Genomic DNA, 23,860 nt, shown 5'->3' with positions numbered 1-23,860 from the left:
AACAATATTTTGACCCACCATTCTCTTATGTCGGGCGCATTAGGGGATTTCCAGTTACGCGCCAGAACTACCCTGGCAGCACCCAGGAAATGCATCAGAAATTTGGCTGACGTTGCTGTCAGCTTGTAGTGCCCCTCGAGATCTTCATCTCCCAACAATACCACCAAGGGTTCCTCTGTCCCACTAATCCGCTTAATCTGAGCTAGAATCTCTTTCCTATAGGATTGGATCAGCAAATAGGACCACCATATATAGAAGAGGGTCCCTGGATCCTGCACACACCTCCAGCATTGGTTTGAGATAGCAGGGTCCATCTTAGGGAGTCGTACAGGAGTGAGATACCATTGAAATAGCAACTTCTTTCAACAACACAGACCTGGATGATTTACTAGCTCTAGTACACACATTATACCATGTAAGGTCTCCAACGGGAATATTCAAATCCTCTTCCCATTTCAACATATATGAATGTGGGGGTTTAAACCGGCAACGATTGAGAACTCGATACAGTGAGGAAAACCTACGAGAGGGGGATACCCAACACACAGGTCCTCAAATGGTGTTGTTTCTCACTTAGCATTCTGGGACACCTTCACACACGATATTCAATGGCAGAGTTGTACATATGCATATTTTCCAATGTAGTGCGCGTTTTCTTAAAAAGTTTCTGCCGACTCTGAATATAGAAATGCAGAATTAAAGGTCCCCCGAAAGTATCCACTTTGGGGGAAGAATATGCCTCCCCCATGCCATTAACTTTGTTTGAATCATTAACACAGGAATTAATTAGAATGTGGGAGGTCAAACTAATGCTTCCACCATTTCTTAGTCGTATCACGGGGAGAGCCCTAGCTTACTGTAGAAACTGGTCAGTTAATTATTATTTGAATGCAGGTTTCAGTTCCAGTGTGTGACGTATAGACAGTGTCGGTTGCTTACAGGAAAAGACTCCCACTGTGTGGGAGAGAATGTTTGGGTGATGCTGTATGAATAATATGCACATGTCTTGGGTGAATTTACTGCCAGTGTAAGTTGGACCCTGACCTGCCAAGGAGAGGGTGCACCCGTGGATGTTCCCCTTGTCTTACTGATAACTCTTACCTGCTCACTGAAGACTTGTAATGGGGGAACTGTGTCAACCTTGCATGGAAGGAGCTTCAGTGGACCAGTAAGCTTCTAACCTGCAAGCTCCCTCCTGCACTCTCCTAAGCTCCAACTTCATTTACGACAGACTGCATTCCAGATCGTTGAACACAATGGGCCTGATCCACAGAACGTTTTCCTATGGGTTTGACCCAACGTGTATTCAAATCATCATAGATACCTAACATCAAAACCATTTGTTATAGGAAATCACATATTAAAAAATTAAATGTTTCTACATGCAAACAGACACACATTTTTCTGGGTATGTGTTATGCTATATGCTGTGAGGAATCTGAGGGTGTCCTCACTTCTTTACCCAAAATATCCTCCACCCAGGTAGCCAGGTAAAGGCCATCGCTCTTGGATCCCGAACCTGGGGGTGGAAATGCAAGGGAGGATCACCTGGTGGGAGGAGACTTGGGGAGTGGGGATGAGGCACCCTTGGATGAGACACAGTATCCCCCATTTCCCTTTCATAAAGAATCAAATGTCCCCCAGACTTTTAAGGGATATTTCCAATCCCTTCCCTATTGTGTTAGAAAACCATCTCCCAATATATACCACTCTGGTACTTAGACGAGGAAGAGACCACATAGGAACTTACATTCATCCTTTACTAACTCAGACATACCCAACCACCACTCTGGTACTGAGACAAGGAAGAGGGAAGCCGAGTACCAAGACTGTTGTGAATTCAATTTCAATGGCCTGCACCTGGAACCAAAGGGGCGGTATAAATGGCCTGCTCAGGTGAGGCTAATTGTGAAGGGAGAAGCAGAAGGTTAGAAGGTGCTTGCAGACAGAGAACCCGGAGGAAAAGGCAGAGAGAAGCGTGTCCGATGCGCTGAGGTGCTGCAGAGTCGCTGCAGCGGAAGCAGAGTGTGGCTGGCATTGTCAGAAGGTCTCCGATGGCAGGGTTAGGCTTCCGACCTCCTGGAGTCAAGAGGACCCCCTCACTGGTAACCCAAGGTGTTGGAGCCCAGGACTAGGGGCTTGCCGAGCCGGGAAATGCTGCAGCAAAGAAGGACCAACCGAAGCGGAGAAGTGCACACAAAGACAACATTCCCGGTGAGTCAATTGAGGCTGAATGACTCCTGAACACTGTGCTGCAAGCCACATGGTAAAGAAAGATTGGTGCGCTTTGGTGTGAGCGAATGACAGTGGAGGCAATGCGGTTGCCGGTACAGCAATTGTAAAACACTGATGTTTAACAGCTACGATAATGTGATGAAAGTAGCGGCTTGTGAATACCGAACTGTAGCAAAATTGGGAAGGCCTCGGAGGGGGCCAGAAACGTAGTAAACATGAAAACTTGAAATTGAATGAGAAGCCTGTTAGCAGGGTGCAAATTCCCAGCACGAGAATGAACTGGGAATTTGCAATTACATTGTTTTGGATATGAATGAGCTGCAATTTTGAATACGAATAAAAGGAAAGTAATAATGAGCGAATGCCACACAAGTGGAACGTGGAGAAAAGCATTCCCTGATACAAAGGAACTGTGAATTATGAAAATTAAAGAAAGCAAGCATTAGTAATAAATTTAAAGAACTGTGAATCGTACAAGTTGAAAGAAAACAAGCATTGGCAAGAGGCATAAGGAAAAGAGGAACTGTACAAGTTGCAAGTTGAAACTGAGGAAACAATAGGAGAAAGGCTGATACTCCAACAAGTGAATTGTGGCAAAACAAGTGTTAAAAAGAATCTAAGTCCAATACCACTGTTTAGCTGAAGCAGTGGTGATGTAACTGTGGAAAAGAAGCCAATTAGGTTTGTCGGTTGCGTGACCTGTAATGGGTGGACCGCGTGGTGCGACAACTGTGCCTAGACCGAGTACACCATACTAAAGAGAAGCCACTTGACTCATCTATACATTTATGGTTGAATATCCAGAGAAACCTGTACATTGTGAACTGAAATAGTTGAACTTTATGAAATTGATGAAAGAGCCAAAAAGTCTGAATGCTGGGAAGAATCCCAAGCAATTGTGTTGTGAAAACAGAGAGAGACTTGAAAGCTAGGGAAAGGGGACCCCTTTGTGAAAGTGAACTATTTGGGATCCTGGGGAAGGGCGAGCCCCTTTGGGACCAAGAGCTGGAAGAAGCTTTGACCTTTAGTTTGAGCACTTTTTTCAGCTGATGCTGACATCCCTACACAGTTTGAACAAATGGATGTGAGGGCAAGTATAGGTTTTGGACTTCCGGTCACAGACTATCATTAGTTTTAGTTAGGTAGGGAAATCCCACCTTGGCATCAGGCAAGGTAGGCATTACCCCAACCTCTTTGTGATTTTAATAAACCACACACACCTCCACCCCCCCCCCGTAGAAATATGGAAATATGCAATGTTTATCGTATAAGCCTGAAATCTAAATGACTTTCTGCAAGTTACACCTCAGTTTCCACATACTCAATGTGGGCCTGCACTTATGTTGAGTAGTGTGTGTCAATGGGGCCCGCTGTGTGGGTGGCCTAGTATGCCAGCAGATCGCCTGTGCATATTATTCTACATGGCATCATTCATGTTACGCTGCTGCTACTCGTAAAATGTCACCTCTTGCAGTGAACCTCTTTCTCTGTGCGTGTTCATTTGTGTTGCTATTTTTTCTTTTTCATGTATTGCCTTTGACAATACGTTTTGACACTACATTAACAACGCAACGTCCTTACAGACAATTTAGCAGCAGATACATAGCAGTCCAAATACAGAAACAGAGCATGCAACCATTTTAAAAACGTGTACTCCGGATTTCCCAATGTGGCAATAATGTAATACTAACACCTATAACATAATACTGCCCTTGAAGCTCAGTCCTCTTTTCCATGCAATTCCCAGGACAAAGCTTGCTCAATATCGCAAAGCCCTTGAAGTTCAGGAGCTTCAATTTCTCTGAAGACACATGTTTTCAAAGCCATAAATAAAATGCTTCAATGTTTGATCTACTCTCCCGCCATGTTTGTCCAGTCTCCAATGTTGGCTCTAAGTTCCATGCTCCCCTTCCCTCTGCTAGATCCGTTTGGCCAAACTCCAGCTTCATCCATCTTTTTCAAAAGGACAGCATCAAACTGCTTTGCAAACAGTTGAAGGCTGGGTCTTGCCTACAAACTCATTATACCTTTTAAGCGGATGCTTATTATTTCTAGAATATATTTCTGAGCAAGAGTGCTGAAACATATTTTTCAATATGCATCCATTCCAACGAGAATCGAGCAAAACCCTACCTATTCAAAACATTTTCAAGGTGTCTTAACGCTCCGTTAAGTGATGTAATTCCACAAAAGGCATTTCTATCCGTGCATTTCAATGTTATACTTCTCACTTCATGCCGATATGTTAAATATTGCTTAACAGTCATGTGTATGTAGCGCACCACGTTAGATTTCTAAGGGGGTCATCAGGAGTTGGGCGCAGCAGTACAAATGCAGCTGTAACGCTATTACCGCTGCGTTACCATGCCGCCCAATTCCGAGTTTGGGCAGAAAGTGGGAGGTTTACCTCCAGTTATTTGCTGGAGGTAAAAACCTCCACCTTCCGCCCATTTGCAGCACTATAACCAGGTTGCAAACTGCGCTGCAGTAATAGTGCCAAGCAAGCCCCATAGAGTCCTATGGACTCTTACAAAAGTGGGGACTTACAGCCTTACTCCAACTCAGGATCCAGCAGTAATAGTGCCAGACCGAGTTGCCAGACTATTTGTGTTGGTGGTATTCCAGCAGATTTACCACTGGGATACCACCAACCTTGTGATAGAGCCCTTAGCACTGTAATAGTAAGTGTTATTATTAGCGACTTAAATGGTAAATAATTAGTCAATCTCTAAGGGATGAAACACAGAGTCACAACTGCCAGAATTCAAGCCTCTGTCATGCAGGCTCAACATAGATGCCTGGGCAATTGTTTAGCTCACTGAGCAATCTAGGTGGAAATCAAGAAATCAAGAATAATTATTAACCCAAAAAAATACAATAGGGGTACTTTTAGCCAAACCTTTAGCTCCTTTAAAAAATTACTCTAAAAATCCATTACTTTCGCTTTGTCTTTGTATTCCTTAAGACAGAATGCTATGCATTTCTTGCCATTATGTTTCTAAGTACTCTGTAGATTGTTATTTTGTCCTGAAGACCAGATAATATGATAATGTAAGGGTTGAAAGATCCCTGTGATGTGGTAGACTTAGTATTTACTACAAGATATTCAATCTACGATGGAAAGCAAGAGTGACCTAACTAGAAACTCAAGTCAAGCTTCTATAATAAGCTTCTATAATAGGCCAATCTACGCCAATTACAACTGCTCTTCATCCTACCATACCACACTATAATTTTAGATACATTTCTATAGAACATCTACAACAAATAGTTATTTCTGTTAGAGCCACATTTTGCCCAGGTAACCTTTGCCACACACAGATCATACAGGAATGTATTGATCATAGTCTACCATTTCTGTTAAGTATGATACATGAATCACTTACTACAGGCATTATTCCCACTACTTTAAGCGCTCATGGAACAGAACATTATTGAACAAAAATAATTTTTAAAAAGTAGTTAGCATCCAGTTTCAAGATTTCCTGGAAACCTATACATTGATGGGTAAGTGTCAATCAGGGTTTAGATCCCACACCACATAAACCCTATTCTCTGCAGACTCCAATGGCTCCTTGCTCCCTGGCATGGCCAGAATTTGGTGCATACTGACCCCACTTAAATGTATTTATGGTAAGACTCCTCAATATCTAAAAATAAGAAGCAAACTCTATACTCTGACTCGAACTTTAAGCTCCACCAATACTCTGCATCTGGTTGCACCAAGATTTTAGCTGTTTTCTGCTGGCAGACAGAGTTTTTCTGAGCAATATGCCAACATTTGGAAGGATTTGCCTTACAATCTGAAATTTCAATGTAATAAGGCCCTACTTATGAAAGGACTAAAGCTATCCATATTTAACATTTACTTCAGTCCATATTGCTGGCAACAGAATACTATTTTGATGTAGCAGAGTGCTCTGATACCCCTGAGTTTGAACGCTATTAAAACAACATAACATCAACTTCTCTGAACATCAATTCACAGTCAGAGACACTCATTGAAATGGAAGATCTTATTTTCATCTTATTTTATCTTCTCAGTAGTGGTCAACAGTAGTAATGCAGTATTCAATACTAAATGAAGACTAAAAGACTAGAAGCAAGTATTTGTTTACTATTCTCTGAGTAATCGACTAGTATTCAGCACGCTGAATAGTCTTCCTATAGTATGCAGCTTAAAACAAATACTATGGGATACTAAAAAGGACTAAATATAGTCTTTGAATGCTATAAAAAATACAAGTTAAATAGTAAATGTAGTATTCGACTTTGGTAAGGGAAGGAGCTGACATTCTGAACCAATTTGGAACTGGACAAAATTCAATTTTGCTGCGAAATTGAAGACTACATAAAACAGTTACATCGGAAGACTATTTCCATGGATAGAACAATGCACAGAAAACTACCACTGATAATGATGCCACAAAACACACTCAAACTAGTCTCCCCCTTTTGGCCAGAACCCAAAACGTTAAACTTAAATTTATTGCCTTAGAACACGTGTAAATTATGACATGCTCAACAAGCAGTGGACAGTCAAAAATAAGCCCAAAAAAGAGGGAAAGGCCATACAAACACTCCAGGCAAACAAGTAAATCATAATCAAAACAGCAGGCATGGCTGGGGCTGTTGTGATCATGGATATAGTCAAATACAAAAAACAGAATTATAAAGGTAACTCCTTGACACAAATTACTACAATTAACTTAGTGATGGCCATATTGTGGAGAACAAAAATGTCCTGGAACAAATTGTCAAGTCATGCCCAATAATATTGGTGAACACATTCAAAGCCTCAATCCAGACAAACCAATTCCTGGGACATTATATTTATTGATGAAGGAAATGAATAAACCAGATAATAAATGCTGCCCGAACATCTCTGGCATGAACACAATACCCAAACCGGTATCTGGCTACATTGAGTCTATCTTGAATCGTTTAGTAATGGCCACAAAGGTTTTGTACAGGACACTACACGCTCCCTCAGGAGACTTGAGAGATTGGGTGTATACCAACTAATGCACTCCCGGCAACATTGGATGTCACCTCACTCTACTTCAACATTCCATCTGAAGTCCGAATAGCTGACTGAGATTTCTGTAAAAAATGACTAACAAGATAGACACACCAATCTGAGTGATAACAGGCTTCATGAGATTCATACTCGCACACAAACAACACTTTATTTTACTGGATACCTACAAAACACTGGAAAGGTCATGGGCAAGAAAGCGGTGCCTCAATCTATGAACCTGTTTATGGCAGACCTCAAGGAAGAGTTCCTACAACAATCTCTGAGACCACAAACATGCGTGTGATACATCAACAACATTTTCACGATTTTTTGGAAAGGTGGTGAAGATTCAAACAATTCCATGAATCAATCAATAGCTTCCACCACCACGCTACATGTACTATGGGTGATTCCAAAATGAACATACATTTTCTGAATTCCAATAACACTGGGCCTCATTACGAGTCTGGTGGTAGCTGTCCCGGTATAACCAGCAGGATGCCGCCGAACTCATGGGGATTTACAGGCTCCAGACTTGCCGGAATCACCGGGTAATTTCCGGAGCCGACATTCCGTTACTCCCCATTTCCGCCACGGGGATGGGGGCAGTGGAAACACTGGCACCATGCGGTAATGGTGCCGGTGTTTCCACGTCCGTGTGTGGTCAGTGGCGTTACACCCGCCAGGTCAGACCTGGTGGGTGTAACACCACACAGCCACTTAAGTCAGAGTTAGCCGGTCCGGAAAACTGTGCTGGTACAGTTTTACCGGCACTGTTAAATCCAGACCAGCTAACTCATAATGAGGCCCACTATCTCTTAGGGAAGAACTGGTCGGCTAGAAACAGCTGTATGCCAGACACCCTCAAACAAGAACAAGTAACTGCAAAGGACAAGCTTTCATCAGAGCCACACACAAGGATCTGTCATTTACAGCCAGGCAATCAGGTACCAATACATATGCTTCACCAAGGGGACTTGCTGCACTCATACATCGTTTCTGCAAAAGGGACACACAAAAGATAGATTAAGAGGGAGTGAGACCATGCACTGAAAATTCCAAGGGAGAACCTGCTAAAATACAGAGGAAGCAGAAATACAGAACAAATACACCTAGTGGTAAACTATCACCCAGCATTAACACAACTGAACAGAATTGTTAAGGCCCTACCACCGGTATTCAGCAGAGAAGAACTAAAGGCCATTTTCAATGAATCCCTCCCCCCCCTTGATTGCATACAAGCAACCAAACAATCTATCACAGTCTCTGACCAGAAGCACATTACCAATGGATCAAGGACAAATGGGACCTGGAAAGTACCCATGCAACACGAGGAGATGCAAACCCTGCCAACACATCTGTACTGAATTCGCTATGACAGCCCCACAGAACTGAAGACTGCCGGCTCAAGGAACCTCATCAAATGCAAGAAATGTCCACTAGGAAAGTACATAGGTGAAATCCACCCGGAACTGCACAGAAGAATGAACCTACACAGACATACTATCTCGAACCATGAAATAGAAACACTGGCAGGACATCACTTCACTCAAGATGGACATACACTAAAAGACCTATCAGAAACATTTGTGAACAGGAGCGTTATAAATGCCACATCATATCATATCAGTTTGGGTACTGAAGGGGGATCTCCAAAATACAAGACACAGAACAATATGGCAATGCTCAGAGGTTTGAAAAGAGACATGGGTTTTGTGTCTCACTACTGCAAACTATGGAAGCCAACTCCATCAGGTAACATAACATAAAAACACTAGTAATGTACTTCTTGATTTCATGTACATGCTAGAAAACATATTCCCTTGCCAAGACAAAGTTCGGACAGTGTTTGCGCCCATTTGTAAAAGAAATGACCAACTACTTTGCACAGCGGCGTAAAATCTTTTTTTGTGAACTATTAAATGTTACAACGACTACAGCCAGCCAGCACTGAACCTTCAGAACAAGCAGTCAGTACTTGGAAATGTTACATTTTGGTGCAGAGGTTTTCGGCAATGCAATGGTACCTGTAAAACGAATTGAATACACAATAAAAACCTGGCCCATCTGTTTTTTTAAAACTCTACACTCCGGGACATATTTCCTATGTAAAGAAAATAAGTGGGAAAGCACAAATGAATGGAGTGTCTAAATGATGTAAATGCAAGTATGTCCTGAACAGTGCGCTGTTTTCTAACTGCTTTGTCTGCAAGTTAAGGTTTCGATGCTGTACATTTACAACTGCTGGTTAAGATGATCAGATCAGAGCACTGCATTCAATGCACTCCCAGAATGTGCCTCTCCCCTCACTTCTGTCTTTTAAGATCTGATCAAGAAGGTCTTTGAGACTTTCGAAAGCTAATGCTTTTTCCATCACAGCATAATATTCTCAGTTAGTCCAATAAGAGGTATCAAAACTCAGAATTTTGTGATTTTTAAACATGGTCAGGTAAATCTCTATTTGTCTACATGAATTACCAGCGATAGGTTGGATTTAGGCAAGTAAGTCGGGGAAACACGGGGATGATAACCTGTCAACGTGGACCACAGCTGAACTCTCCTGCAAAGGAAACAGCAAACAGTTGGCTGATGCTATTTAGACAGCTTTTATTTCAATAAATGTAACTTCTAGAGATGTTTTAATAGGACATTCTTGGGGTGCTTTCTCTTTGTCTCCCAACACTCAATGCTTCTTCATGGTGAATCAGATTACTTGCTTTTTTCCACAATTTCCCAGTACGCAAAGTCCTGAAAATTCTCTATCAACTTTCTAATTAGTTGAAACTGTGCATAGAAACCAACCTCATGGAATTTCATCGAGGAGTGTTTGGACTGGCTGTTTGTACACTCTTGAAAACGTTTTTTTCCTGAGAGCCCAAAAGACTGTAATGACCTCTTTATCTATTGGGGCACAGTTTAACGCTAAAATAACTCCGGTCACTGCATTGCAGGCCTATCCTATGACTATCCAGTTCTTCAGTTCAGAACTCAATTAATATTTAGTAATGTATATGTTGCTTTCTATTCTCAAAGGCTCGAAAAATAAATGCTTTGCCATATTTCACTAATGCCCATGCATTTCTGATTGGTGTCTTTCGTTGGAAAAAATAAATAAATGCATGCTCGCTTACATTAAATGTAATGAGATGTTGTGGCACATTCTATAACATATTGTTGTAATAATACTTTATTTTGAGCTCGTTCACTTCATTATCCAGCTTCACTGATGCATGCGTCCCTCTGGGCTGGGCTCATCCACCTGCTAAGTAGTGAAATTCAGCCGGGTTTTCAGGATCTCCACAATGAAGATGTATGAGAAACATTTGGATGCATGTTTATGGCTCGAAAAAAACTCTTTTGCTCGTTTCTTTTGCTTTCATTTTTTAACCATAGAATATGAGGAGAGACCGCCCACAGCCACCCCCGCAAATATTGCCTTACCCCAACCCACAATATACATTTTGGTGGTAAAAATCTAGCACAAAACATAGCAAATAAATTCAAGGAGTTTTTGGTCGAGCAATAGACCCACTACCAAACATTTACATATTATTAATTTGAATATTTACAAATGTATATGGTCACTCTGAAAACAACTGCATTTTCATACTAAATGGGTCAACAGTCCAAACACTCAGTTATCCCATCAAGACATTTGATAGTATCATTTATATTTTTCCTTCGTGGCATTTTAATAGCAAACACCTATTCCCCAAAAAGAAAGGGAGCACTGTGCTTGACTGATGGAGGGACAGGACGAGGATCTACATGCATTGTGGTTACATTAAAATGAGGAACAGGGGCGATAAACTAACAAACGTAGACAACATTTGAAACACTGTGCCAACACTTTTGGGCCAAGAATATGAGCATCAGTTGAAGTTAAGGGTATGTTCAGATAGGACAAGAGTTACAGAGCCTGACTCCTTATCTAACCTTTACACAAGTCCTGCTGTTCAGAAAACAGCTTGAATAGCATTTATGAGTATAATTTTTTTTGTCGGAAACTGATTAGCTGGTCCAATAGGTCATTTATTTGCTGCTAGATCTGTTTGTAACCTCAAACTTCATGTCTGTGTCCTGTTCTGTTGTGCCTGGAAGGTGTTTTACAGAGCGGCTGGAAAGATAGAAACAGTTTGCTTTGAAAAATGCCTCTTTCCAAAATCTTACCTCAATAATGTTGCCATCAAAAATCCTGCCCTGGTAATATTGTTGCCAGAGAGCAGAATATCTCCAAGAGAACTGGTTATTCAGGAGGTCGCCACAGAAGAAAATAAAATGAGACACAGGGGTGAAATGACAAGAAATAATGTGGGCGAATTGAAGATATGCAGCTACAGAGAGAGAGGATGGGATGGATGAGAGGGGCCCGTTCTCCCCTATGGTGGGGGATGTGACGAATCTGAGGATGTCATCCCTTCTCCCCTAGGGGGAGATCTTTCCCATGGGGCCAGGGTGGTGCGTCCACAGTGCAATAGTCCCCCTGGGGGTAGTGCGCCAAGGGAGGATCACATGATGGAGGAACCTCCTTATGGGATTAGGGATGATCATGTTCAGAGAACACAGTATGCCCCCAATGTTCAATACGCCCCTCCCTACTTTTGATGAGGCCAATTTCTGTTATGGTGAAGTTAGTCAACATAATAGACTTGACAAGATTCAAACCTTAGGAATTGCTAAGTATATTATATCTGACTCTATGTAATGTACTGAGAAGAAGATGACCAGGAGTCCAAGGATCGCTATGGAGAAACGGAATGAGCACTCTAGCTTCTCGATGAATGAGACGAAGAAGAGGACGAGAGTGAGCGCTCTAGCTTCTCAGTTAATGTGATTGGCCCAGAGCGACTCACTTTTCCAATGCAGGAGTGTAAACATCCCACATTTAAGATGCAGGAGAGCAATCCTCCTCTGAGGAAACCGGCAAGCTGTGCAGTGGCGAAAGGGATGAGAGCGAGCAGGAGGGAAGCCGAGAGCAGAGGAGGAGAACGCGAGCGAGGTCTCAGTGACAAGGACTGCTCCTCGCGCTGCTACAGTGTGGAACCTCTGGGCATCCATCGCACCAGCAAAGCGTCCAGGAGAGAGGGAGCACCGCCGAGGGAGAAACAGACATGAGGAAAGCCGCTGGCGACTGTGACAAAGCCCTGAATGTGTTACCATAGCCTCCTGAGATGCAGCAGACACTCGGGAAACCCGGGTACCTACCAGAGAGAAGCAACCAAGTACACAGTCTGTACGAGTGGTGCCAGAGGTCTGGGGGAGGAAGAGGGTGAAGGTGGAAGCTGGGTCAAGAGGGTTTGGGACCCTGGGAATGAAGTGCAAGTCTGGGACCTGCATCCATATGAGAAGCTGAAACAAAGCCAAATAGAATAATGCGAGTCTGGGACCTGCACCCAAACAGAGAAATTTCACGTTAGGAAAGTTGCCTGGCATGAGAGTAAACCAAGCAACTGTGAATATTACGAGTCTCGGACTCCCACCCAAAGAGTGACAGTACTTGAGAGGATGAAAGTTTGGGAGGTGAGTATACCAAGCCAATTTGCACATTGCGTGTCTGGGACCTGCACCCAAATAAGAAGTTTATGAAAAGATAACTGCTTGGCAGGAGAGTGACCCAAACAGTTATAGTGCAAGTCTGTGACTTACACCCAAAAGAGGGACAGTCCACGAGAGGACATTGGCTTGGCATGAAAAAAACCTATTTCGGAATACTGCGAGTCTGGGACCTGCACCCAAAATAAGTGAACAATACATTGTGCAAATAAATCCTATGCTTGGGCAAAAGGAGTGTGCCAAGTGGGTGGGATAAACAGGAGAAGCATAAGGAGCATATTCTTGTGAATTGCCTATTGACATTTACATAAGCAGGAATAGGCCTGAAGGGCGCCAGAGGGAGAGAAGCAGTAAAAGAAGGAATCTAAGGGAAAGGAACATAGCCCTAACCTTGGAGACCTGCAGTTTTCAACATGTCTTTATTTTTGCCACTTGTGATTACCCAAATGACTGGGAACTTTTCTGTTGCTTAGATCTACACAGAACACTTTACATTAGGAATAGGGTGTCCTTGCACAGTAGGTTTAGGCTATTGTGGGCTTTTTGAGACACATCAGGGACAGACTTTGGATATTCTGACAATTTCCTTAGGCAGGGAAACCTTTCTTAGTTTTATGGACAGAGAGGCAGTTTCCAACCCTTTTTCATTTAATAAAGGTTTCTACCCAGAAACATACAACCATTGTGTCCGAGCCTTACTTCTGCACCTCCACTAGTTGGATAAAGCTACATTTGATGTAAACGGTGTTAGTATAAGATGTATTTGTTTGCTATGTAGCACCTGAAGAACACAGCACTCTGCAATAAACAAAGTGAAAATGATACACATCTAGGTACTCATTCTTATCATCCTTGGAATGATAAAAGGCTGAGTCAGGCTAAAAGAGCTTGTGTGCCTATCACCAATAGATTTCTACAGCACATGCTTCATTCAGCCGCGCAGCTTAACCATTTACCTCAAATAAAACATGTTACTGATAGCTAACAAATTCAATGAATAAAATGTCTTTCATCCCACAACAAAGAAAGTAGACATATAGATTAGGGTGTAAAGCCATTTTATATTACAAAATGTTTGATTTATGTCTTTCCCAGGGCTCAGCATGAAGTTTTTCGCAAGCCTCGTTGTGTGTCTGCTCCTAGTTGCCAAGTTGGGCCATGCAGAAAAGTACCTAGGAGAGCTGCAACATGATGACCCTTCATCCAAGGATCCCTCAGACACTCAGGGGCCTAGAGGACCCTGTGCCAATTGGATGGGAGGAGCCCCTGGCTATCCTGGCCACAATGGTGTTGCAGGAAGAGACGGCAGAGATGGGAAGGATGGCGAGAAGGGGGAGAAGGGAGAACAAGGTACGCTCTCTGCTTATTTGTGTACAGGGTTTGCAGTTTGTGCTGTGCACCTAATCCCTGCTTGATATGTTCAGTGCAGGAGAAGAGAACATGGATCTCATGACAGGCAACTGAGGTCAAAGGGAGCTGTTTAATTACCTTACTGGCAGCCATCAGAGATGGGACAGTTCTGGTTTCCATACACAGCTGGTTCCACAGCTTTGGTGCATCTGAGAACCCCTGACCCTCACATCTCACCACCATGCCCATTGTTAATGCCAGTTCTGCCAGACTATTGGTATTATGCTTGTGAAATGTCTTGAAGAAGCAGAATCAGGTTAAAAGCTTTTGTTATGATTTCGTGGCTGAAAGAGCTTTCTGGAGATGACAAATGTACTTTTACACTGGTACTGTATGGATACTCCCCAAACGTGGAGATCGCGCGTAGGGAGAATAATGCTTCTGACAGAGCTGTATGAGCAGTTGTTTTAAAGCTACAGAGGGATCCTCAGATGGGCCCCTGTTGTTATACCTGTCTGCTATGTTAACTGCATGTGATAGAAACGGATCCATGATGTCTTGCAAGGCAGCACAGATCAGTTGCGCTCACCATGTAGGTCTCAGTGCGACGGAACATGTCCCAACAAATTCCCAATCCCCTGGCCCATCTTTGCCCAGAATCTGACTGAGCTAGTGTGCAGGATACCCCCGCAACCCACCATCCACCATCTCCTCATCCTCCTTATTTGATCTGCACCCAGCCTTCCACCATCCCATGCTGTACCACATGTGCAGCCTGCCCTCCTCCATCCAACATCACCTTTCTGTATTCACTTCCTGTTCCGGTTTCCGTGGCAAAACGCATGTGCAAATATCGTATTAAAATTGACAGAATGCAGTTCAGGAAAGACCGCCTGCTGGGGAAAAGCCTGCAGTAGATGTAGGTTGATCGACTGAAACTACTCTGCTGTTGATAAAGAAATGTTGGCAATTAAAGAGTCATCTTCTGAGGGGAGACAGTTATTATGTGGGATTGTTTTACATTGAAGATTTGAACGGGCCACGTCAATTTGCAAACGTTGCAACCAGTCCAATGATGGAATAGTCACCAAGATGAGTTGGCCTACTTATTTCACCAAATCGAATTCAATGATAACATACATTCATGAAACTTACAATCTCTAAAAGGGGACTTGGATGGCTGAGTTGGATCATGGGGCTTGTGCAAGTTCCACCTATTGAGGGATAAGGAAGGCATGGAATTAGATAAGGAAGTTGTGTCTCCTTACCCATCTAGGACAACCCTGGTTAGGGAGGATTTCTCTAGCAACAAGAGTTCTTTCGATGTTTGCCATCATACAGCGATGGCTGGTTGTAAAAGGAAGAAAAGGCTACTTTGGAGTTGGTACTGTCGAGGTTTTGGAGGTTTTGGAGGCCTACAGTGTATGCATATTTTCGCTGTTGTATTCTTTTTTTCCTGGTGTGTGCTCAAAGTGAGAGCATGGCCAGTGGACCTATTGATACCCGTTCAAGTGATGCCGGAGCTATGGCACACTTCTACTGTCAATAAAGTATTATCAAATTGTCTCTGTCTGAATGTATCATTGCAATAATGGCAATTGCCCTTGTGGTGGTAATCTTTAGCTTTCAAAGAATGGCTTACAGCACTATTTCTGACTAAAGTTCTCCTTAAAAAGCCCAACCTTGATCCCTCTATTGCCTCAAATTTTCACCCAATTTCTCTCCTTTCCTTTCCTTTCCTTTCCTTTCCTTTCCTTTCCTTTCCTTTCCTTTCCTTTCGAGCTTTTGAAAGCTCTTGACACAGCCCATCTTCGCTTATTTCTCGAGGACTCTGGGTTCCTTGACCCTTTCCAGTCTGGGTTTGAGCCTCGCCGAGAAAGTGAATCTATGTTTTTTTTCAGCTCAGATCGTGAATTAGGGTGGTGTTGGAGCCTTGTTCTTGCTCGACCTCTCCGCTGCATTTGACACCATCGACCATGGCATCTTAATTGAGCGGTTGTCAGCGGCTGGGGTTTCTCCGGCTCGGTCCTGGACTGGTTTCCATCCTTTTTTTCTCTTTCCCCATTCATTCATCTCACATACTAGGCCCCTCCCATGTGGTGTACCCGAGGGTTCTGCTCTTTCCCCTCTTCTTTTTAATGTCTATATTCAGCCATTGGTCAATTAATTCCCTCTTTTGGTTTTCAGTGTTACTCGCACGCGGATGACACTCAGATCTTGGTGTGGCTAGGTCTTTCGCTTTCCGTCACTGCCGAGGGCTGTTCTTGCTCTTCTGCTATCCATCGCTGGATGGGCAATAACTGTCTTTGCCTTAATGGCGATAAGACAGAGGCCTCAATTGTTGGTTCCTCTCCTAAGACTTCACCCTGGTCTTCAGGCTTCTGGCCTATTGACCTTGGCCCCCTTCCACTGCCTTCTGCAGTAGTTAAGGATCTGGGGGTGAAGCTTTATGCTTCTTTGTCTATGCAAGCCCAGGTGAGCGGTGTGTGCCAGTCTGTCCATTTCAAACTGCGTATCTTGCGTAAAGTACTTCCATACCTCCCCTCCCCTCCCAGCTTTGTCCCTTGGTCGTATCCGCCATGATCCCAGGATCATTGGATTATTGTAATGCTCTGTATCTTGCACAACCAGCATGCCTCCTACATCACTTACAAATACTTCAAAATTCTGCGGCTAGGCTGGCCAGTGGTGCCTCCCGCTATGCTTCTGCTTCCACCATCCTGAATTCCCTTCACTGGCTTAACGCATCAAGTTTAAGATCCTGTGTATTGTGCATCTGGCCTTCTATAAAATGGGGCCTGAGTACCATCAATCCAAATTTTGTCAATATACTCCTTCTCGCGCTCTCTGCTCTGCTACATCCCTACACATCCTGGTCCCGTGTTTTAAGTACTCTCGGGTGTGAGCCCATTCCTTTTTAGTTGTTGCAGCGCAACTGTGGAGCTGCATTTCTCTTTACCTTCGCAAGATCTGTGACCAACTGCCATTCCAGCAGGCCCTGGAGTCCTTTTTGTTCAAAACCTGATTACAGCCTTTGTTTTTCCAGACTTCTCTACAGACTTGCTCTCCCAACGCCATGATGCCCTAGCCGGTGAAGGCTGTGCTTTAGAAATGCTTTAACTTTAACATTAACATTAACGTCACATATGCACATTTTTGGCAAGCTGTTTATAAGGCTTTGGCCGTGAAACAGGCTCTTTGTTCTGGCTCAAACTCACAGTCAGAGAACGTTAATTAATGATTATTCTGGCTCAGAATAATGTGAGGGTTTCTTTGCCTTCTACAGGATATAATAATTATATGCCTTCTGCTACCCGGGTGTCACCTTTCTTTCGTCTACATAGGATGCATTTGATGATTTGTCCAGAAGTTATTCTGCCATGTAAATTGGTGCCTGCTTCCCAGAAGAGATTGTTGTCCAGAATCTGAAAGTGGCTCAGATTACAAAAAGATTTGCTGATTCGTTTGAAAGATCTACTCCAACGTGAGGTGTGGTTGTTCAAACAGTTTTGCCCTGCTCCATGTTTTCCAGCTAAGTTTTTCCCTAATATGTATGGTCATTTCATGGTGGATTGGTTAATACTGTTTGCTCTTGATCTGCGTTTACCCGAGACTTGGAGGGGCCATCAGTTTTTCACAAGTCGCAGATGGAACCTGTGAACCAGACCCTTTTGGTTGCGCTCTTAGACCGCTTCCTCCTGCGTTGATGGCGAGTAATGAGTAGATGCAGCCTTGGCATCTCGGGATGACAGCGTCTTGTAATACACATGGTTAGGCTTGGGACTGACTACGCTAAGCACCACCACACATGTGAAACAAGGTCTCCATGTGTTCTCTTAGTGTCACTTTACCTGTCTCCTTCAAATGACTGATGCATCTCATTTTTTTCCATCCTTGCCCACATGCACAGACATAAAGAAAAGACTGCCAATTCTTTGTCAGTGCAGGCAGGTGGAAAGGTGGAGGGAATCGTACTTTGAGCCTGGGAAAGGTAGGCGCACCCAGCCCTGAGCTGCAGATTCCTTCTATCTCCCGACTTCCAGCATCTGTGTTCTCCTGCCTTCCCCTACACATGCCTTTGTCTCCTGGTTCCTCTCCTGCTGCCACGCGTCTGCATATTGGGCCTTCTCCATGTCCTTTTGTCTCCTGATGCATCTGCCTCACAGTGTCTAGGAGCTGGGAGAGCCTGCAGCTTCTGCCCCAGCATTGGCCCCATTCAGCGAAAACCACTATCAACACCTCCTTGCCCGCCTTTTCCAGACTTTCCCCGGCCAACACTGTGCCCTTTTCTTCTATTGGCTTCCTTCTAGCACCAGTTTCCTTCAGTGCTCTTTTCTGTCGCTGTTAAGTCCTCCGGGCCTCCCTTTTCTCAGGCTCTTTGACCTCCTGGCTTATGTGAGCAGGATAATTCAAGAAACAAATAAGGGCTTCTGTCCGAAGAGGTACTTAGAGAAGTGGCAGTATAATGAGTATATTGCCACTTCTCCAAGTACCTCTTCGGACTGTACCCCTTATTTGTCTCTTTGAATTATCCTGCTCACATAAACCAGGAGGTGAAAGAGTCTGGGACCATAAGAGGCAGACACGACAAACAGCGCAACACCCACACTTGTCATCGCAAGCCATTCACTTTTCACCATTTCATCCTCCGTCCTTCACTCGGACAGCTACAGCGCCCCCATGCTGACCAATCAGAATCTAAGTGATTTGGCCGTGGCTGAAACTACTGCTGCCAAAACGTTTGCATACGAAAGGTGCGAACTACCAAAGGTTCGCACCTTTCTAATGCGAACACACATACATACTCACACCCACACACACACACACAACAAACCCATAACACCCCCCCACCCACACCCTCAGCACACCCACATCCCCAACATAAACAAACCCCAGTTACTTTCATCTTCACGCTGTTTCCCTGCAGTGCCAGTTCCCTTTCACTTCCGTGATGGGGAACCGGCACCACAGAATCCTTTTCTATTTTTTTTTTAAACGGAAGGCTGCGGGGGTGTCCCACGCAGGCCCCGGCATTATACCATGAAGTGTAGTGAGTGGGGTGATGCGGAGGACGCCACCACAGCCCCGTTTATTTTTTTTACAATGCTACCACCAAAGGTTCGAACTTTTGGTGTTTGAACCTTTGGTGGTAGCATTTTTAGAACTTTTGGTCATTGCGACCATTTTTTCTCTGTAAAATCGGCCTACACCGACCAATCACTGGGTGTCTCAGCGCTGTGACAGGAATGTGAGGGAATGTCACGAGGTTGTGAGTGCCTGTTTCTATTGGGCAGGAGGATAACTCAGTGACAACGCGTGCTTGCCTTGGAAGCAAGACGACACAAAGCAACACAGCTTCGATCCCCGGGTCCGAGCTTAGAAACCTCTGGGTATTAAACGCGTTATAAACGAACTATCGTATCATACCCATCAGCTCACATTACCAAAATAATCACTGCCACACAAAACAAGGAAATCCTAAAACACACATTTCACTACAAAATAAACCATGCCCAATGTATCTAACTAACTTGTATTGCTCCCCTTTGCACAGATGCACTTCAACATTTCATAAATACTATTTCCCATTCCTGAAGTGAGAACTATCTCGGCTGTGTAATTGCTTGCCTTAGTCCTCTACTGTGCACATGTCCATGTCTGCTAAATTTTGTCAAAGTGTATACCAGATTATTTTATACACACACATTTTAACTATGATTAGCTTAGCAATACTGTTAATCAGTTAGGAAAAAAGCCTGTTCTACTACTCAGGCTATTATGAGCAATGTTATCTTATGTGGGTGTGAGAGAACACGAATCCCATGTCTAATAAACAAACAGGAGAAATCTGCAAATAACACACTGGGGGTGATTGTTTGCGGGTGTCTGCTCAGGCACTGCCCTCGCACGTTGCCTGACACCTATTCATTCAACATGCATGGTGACGTGTACCGAAGTGTACTCTTAAAGGAAAACATTTCATGGCATTTCTCCTTTCCTGTAACAATGAACAAAACCCAGCCAATGCACCATGTTACATGTGTACAAATGAGTGATTGAGCCAACACCCATTTATGCAGCTTCCCAGCTATTCGTCCAACGCATAAATACTTCCTCCTGGATACTCTGAGGATATCGGGTCATGGGATCACCCAATGTGGGCACGCCTCCTTTTTCTTGGTCGCTGGTGGCAGCAACAGGCATCTCTTGTCCCACAATCGGACTCAGGCGGGGAACATCCTGCCCGTATGCACGCGGGACCAACGCTTGTATCATCATCATCATCATCTTCATTAAACATTACCATGCATTTGAATATTTCCAATGAGCCACTTAACTTCTGGAAGAAACTTGAATTCCTTGTTAAACTTTCTTACCCATTGGACGCAGCAATCATCAAACCTTTTTTATCCACTACCCAAAATGCGTGAGGCTCATACGTGAGACTCAACACTCCCATCTGTCTGCGTGTTCGTGCCACCACAGTATCACTAATTATCAAGTTCTGATCACGCAGTCTTCAGTGCCTGTCCTCCTGCTCTTTCCAGCGTACTCTTTAGCCTCTGTTCACTTCATCATCAATCTTCCTGGTTTCTTAAGAAACATGATGTGGCACGAGACCTCGGGGAATCAGCAGAGCAGTGCCTCAGCAGGTGCAACCCCCATGGAAGAGTGAGGTGTCACACGATAGGCCACCAGGAACTGGTACAGGGATCGATCAAGACATGCATTCTGCCCATTGGCAATTCAGAAAACCTTATTCAAGGTTCTCATAAAACGCTCAGCATTGCCATTTGGTTGTGGCCATACAGGCGTAGTCTTTCTATGGCGCACACCCCTCTCCATTAGATATTGACGAAAGTCTGACCCTGAAATATGGGCCATTGTCTGACAGTAGCACAGCAGTATAGCCATGAGTTGCAAATATCTTCTTCAGTGCTGGGCTAACATCATTAGCTGGTGTGTGGGGACAGAAATTCGACCTCAGGATACCTCGACTACTGGTCGACTATTGCCAAAAAGTGTCTATGTACACTTGAGGACTCAAATTCAGCACTCACTTTATCCCATGGAACGCCGCGCCTTGCCATCGATTAAATAGGAAGGGCCCTCAGCTCCGGCATCACTGCGTGACACCACAGGTATTTTATTACATTGGTATCTACTTTTTCTTCCAATCCCGGAAACCAAACTTTCGGTTGCAACTTTGCCTTTGTTTTTGCTTCATCCTGGTGGCGATGGCGAGCTAGTCCTATGACGTTGGGTACCAGTTTGGTCAGAATGACTATTCTCGAGTTTCGGAGTATCAGCCCTTAGGCGCAAGCATCTGTTTCAAGTGTCACTCTGTCCTCCTGTGTGCTTCTGTCCACAGAGTGAAGGGCGTGCTTCCAATCTCTGCTGTTGATTGCTAGCCAATGATCACAAAACATTAATCTTCCCTTGAGGCTGCTGACATTTCTTCCAACGATATGGTCTTAGGACATTTTCTGCGACCATGCATAAGTAATTCTCACGTTCCTTTTCCGCATTTTGCACACCTGTCTTGTCAGTAGACAGATGTCTCGAAAGGTAATCTGCAGGATTATCACCACCAGCTCAGTAAGAGATTGTCATATAGTCTTGCAGCTCGAGCACCCACTTCCCAATTTTTGCTGGGAGGTGCAATAACAAACCTAGCATGATGGGACACAGCAGCTTGTGATCCGGAACTACCACGATCGGTATCACATAACTGTTTTAATGATAATGGCAACACCACCACAGAACAGCCAACGCTTCACTTTCAGTCTGTGAGTATCGCTGTTCTGTTGGCAATAAGGCACTGCTCATGTATGCCATTGTTCTGATTGCAGATGTACCTCACCATGTCCAAAAGGACTGGCATCTCCCACTATCTCCGAATGTGTTTCTGGGCTAAAGAACACCACTGTGACCTCAGATGGGAGAGCCCCTTGTATCTCCTGAAACGCTGACTCCTCCAGCAGAGCCCATTGCCACAAGCTCTCCCTCTTGGTCAATTTCGGAGAGGCTCTGGCATGGTCGCCAAATTCTTGATAAATCTACCAAAATAAGTGACCATTCCAAGGAAGCTCTTCACTTCCGATATGTTTGTAGGAGCCGAGGCCTTATGAATTTTCTTTACATTATTGTGATCAGCAGATATGCCCTCCGCTTGGAAAATATAACCAAAGAACTCCAATTTTCTCTGAAGAAAGACACATTTTTCTTTGTGAAGTTCCAGACCCAACAATTGTATTCCCTCTAGGACTCTTTCCAATCGTTCACAGTGCTCCACCTCTGACATTGAACACACCAGTATGTCGTCACCGATGTTCAGTACTCCTGGGCATCCTGCTAGGGCCCTTTTAACTGTGTGCTGAAACACCTCAGCATCTGATGATACGCCAAAACAGAGTCTTTTATGGCAATACAAACTTTGATGGGTGGTGAATGCAGTGATGTATCTAGACAAATGGTGTAGCACCACCTGATGATAACCTACTTTCAGATCAAGTTTTAAGAGGAATTCAGCACCTTGCAAGTCTGCCACAATGTCTTCTATGGTGGGATGGACGTGATATGGCTTTCTCTTTTTATTAACTTATTGGGTAGTCGCATCAACTCAGATTCTCACTGATCCTGGTTCTTGTGAGTTTAGGGCGACCATTATTGCTGAAATCCAAGGTGTGGTACTTTCCACTCTCTCTATAATGTCCTGTTCCACGAGTTTGCCTAGTTCTTCTTCCACTTTCCTCTTAGGTGAAACGGAACACTTCTGTGCATTAGGGCAATTGACTGGATGGTTTCATCAATATGTAGATAGATGGGCCCACCTTTGAGATCTCCTATACCTTCAAAGAGCGAGCTGAAACTTTCTATCAAGTAGGTCACATCTTCAACATACACACCACATGCAAAGTTCACAATAAGTAATGCTTCTGCTGCTTCACAGGCTAGCAAAGTATCTTCGCTCGCTGCCGTGACATTAAACCTAACTTTTATCTGTTGTTATCCATGTTGTACCGTGGCCACAAAAGCTCCTTCAAGAGGAATTGGCTTCACACTCCAAAATGTGAAAATCCTTCCTTGGGTGCATATCAACCGAGAATATCTTTGCATTCGTCGATAATGCGACACAGCCATGACATTCACAGAATTTCCAGGGTCTATCAGAACAAGAGTATTGATATCATGGATGCAAACTACTTATCTGGGTTATTTTTGCGCTTTCAACCCACACTGAACACTGGTTATGAAAAAGACATCCCCGTGTTCTTCATCCACAGATTTGTTATCCACCACCGGTACTGATGTGCCAACTTGGGTGACCTTCTGGTGTCTATTTCAGAAGGTTTGCCATTGTTTACTCTTTACAAATGATGCAAGTGGCGGGAGTGGTGCTTTACACGCTTTCGCAAAATGGTTTATCCAACCACAGCAACCACACCTCCCACACGTGACCCTTCATAGGGCAATCTCACGTGTGAGGCAGGGTATAACTGGTCACTGCATAGGCTTCTTCAATTTTGACTGCTATCAAAGCCAAATCCGTCCTGGAGGCGCTTACTTCCATCACCTCATGAGCCCTTCCTAGTTCAGGAATTCTGGTAAGACGAATGCCTAGTTCTCTGAGTATATGTAGCCTTAGTATGACTGAGAAATAGCCTTGGGCTCATATTTCGTCCTCCTTGTGCAGGAGCA

General features: G+C 43.9%; 1 protein-coding gene across 4 annotated transcripts in view; it reads left to right on the top strand.

The window, feature by feature from the left end:
- Nucleotides 1-23,860, top strand: part of ADIPOQ (adiponectin, C1Q and collagen domain containing) — a 114,039-nt gene that overhangs the window by 38,949 nt on the left and 51,230 nt on the right. For all 4 annotated transcript variants that reach the window (XM_069617867.1, XM_069617868.1, XM_069617869.1 and 1 more), the window contains one exon: nt 13,904-14,158. In XM_069617867.1, coding sequence (XP_069473968.1) covers nt 13,904-14,158 — 255 coding nt within the window. The remainder of the gene's footprint in view (nt 1-13,903; nt 14,159-23,860) is intronic.

This window comes from Ambystoma mexicanum, chromosome 10 (genome assembly GCF_040938575.1).
Source record: "Ambystoma mexicanum isolate Mex_15411 chromosome 10, UKY_AmexF1_1, whole genome shotgun sequence".
Taxonomy (NCBI): domain Eukaryota; kingdom Metazoa; phylum Chordata; class Amphibia; order Caudata; family Ambystomatidae; genus Ambystoma; species Ambystoma mexicanum.
Note: the sequence above shows the minus strand (reverse complement) of the source record. Positions and strands in the feature narration are given on the sequence as shown.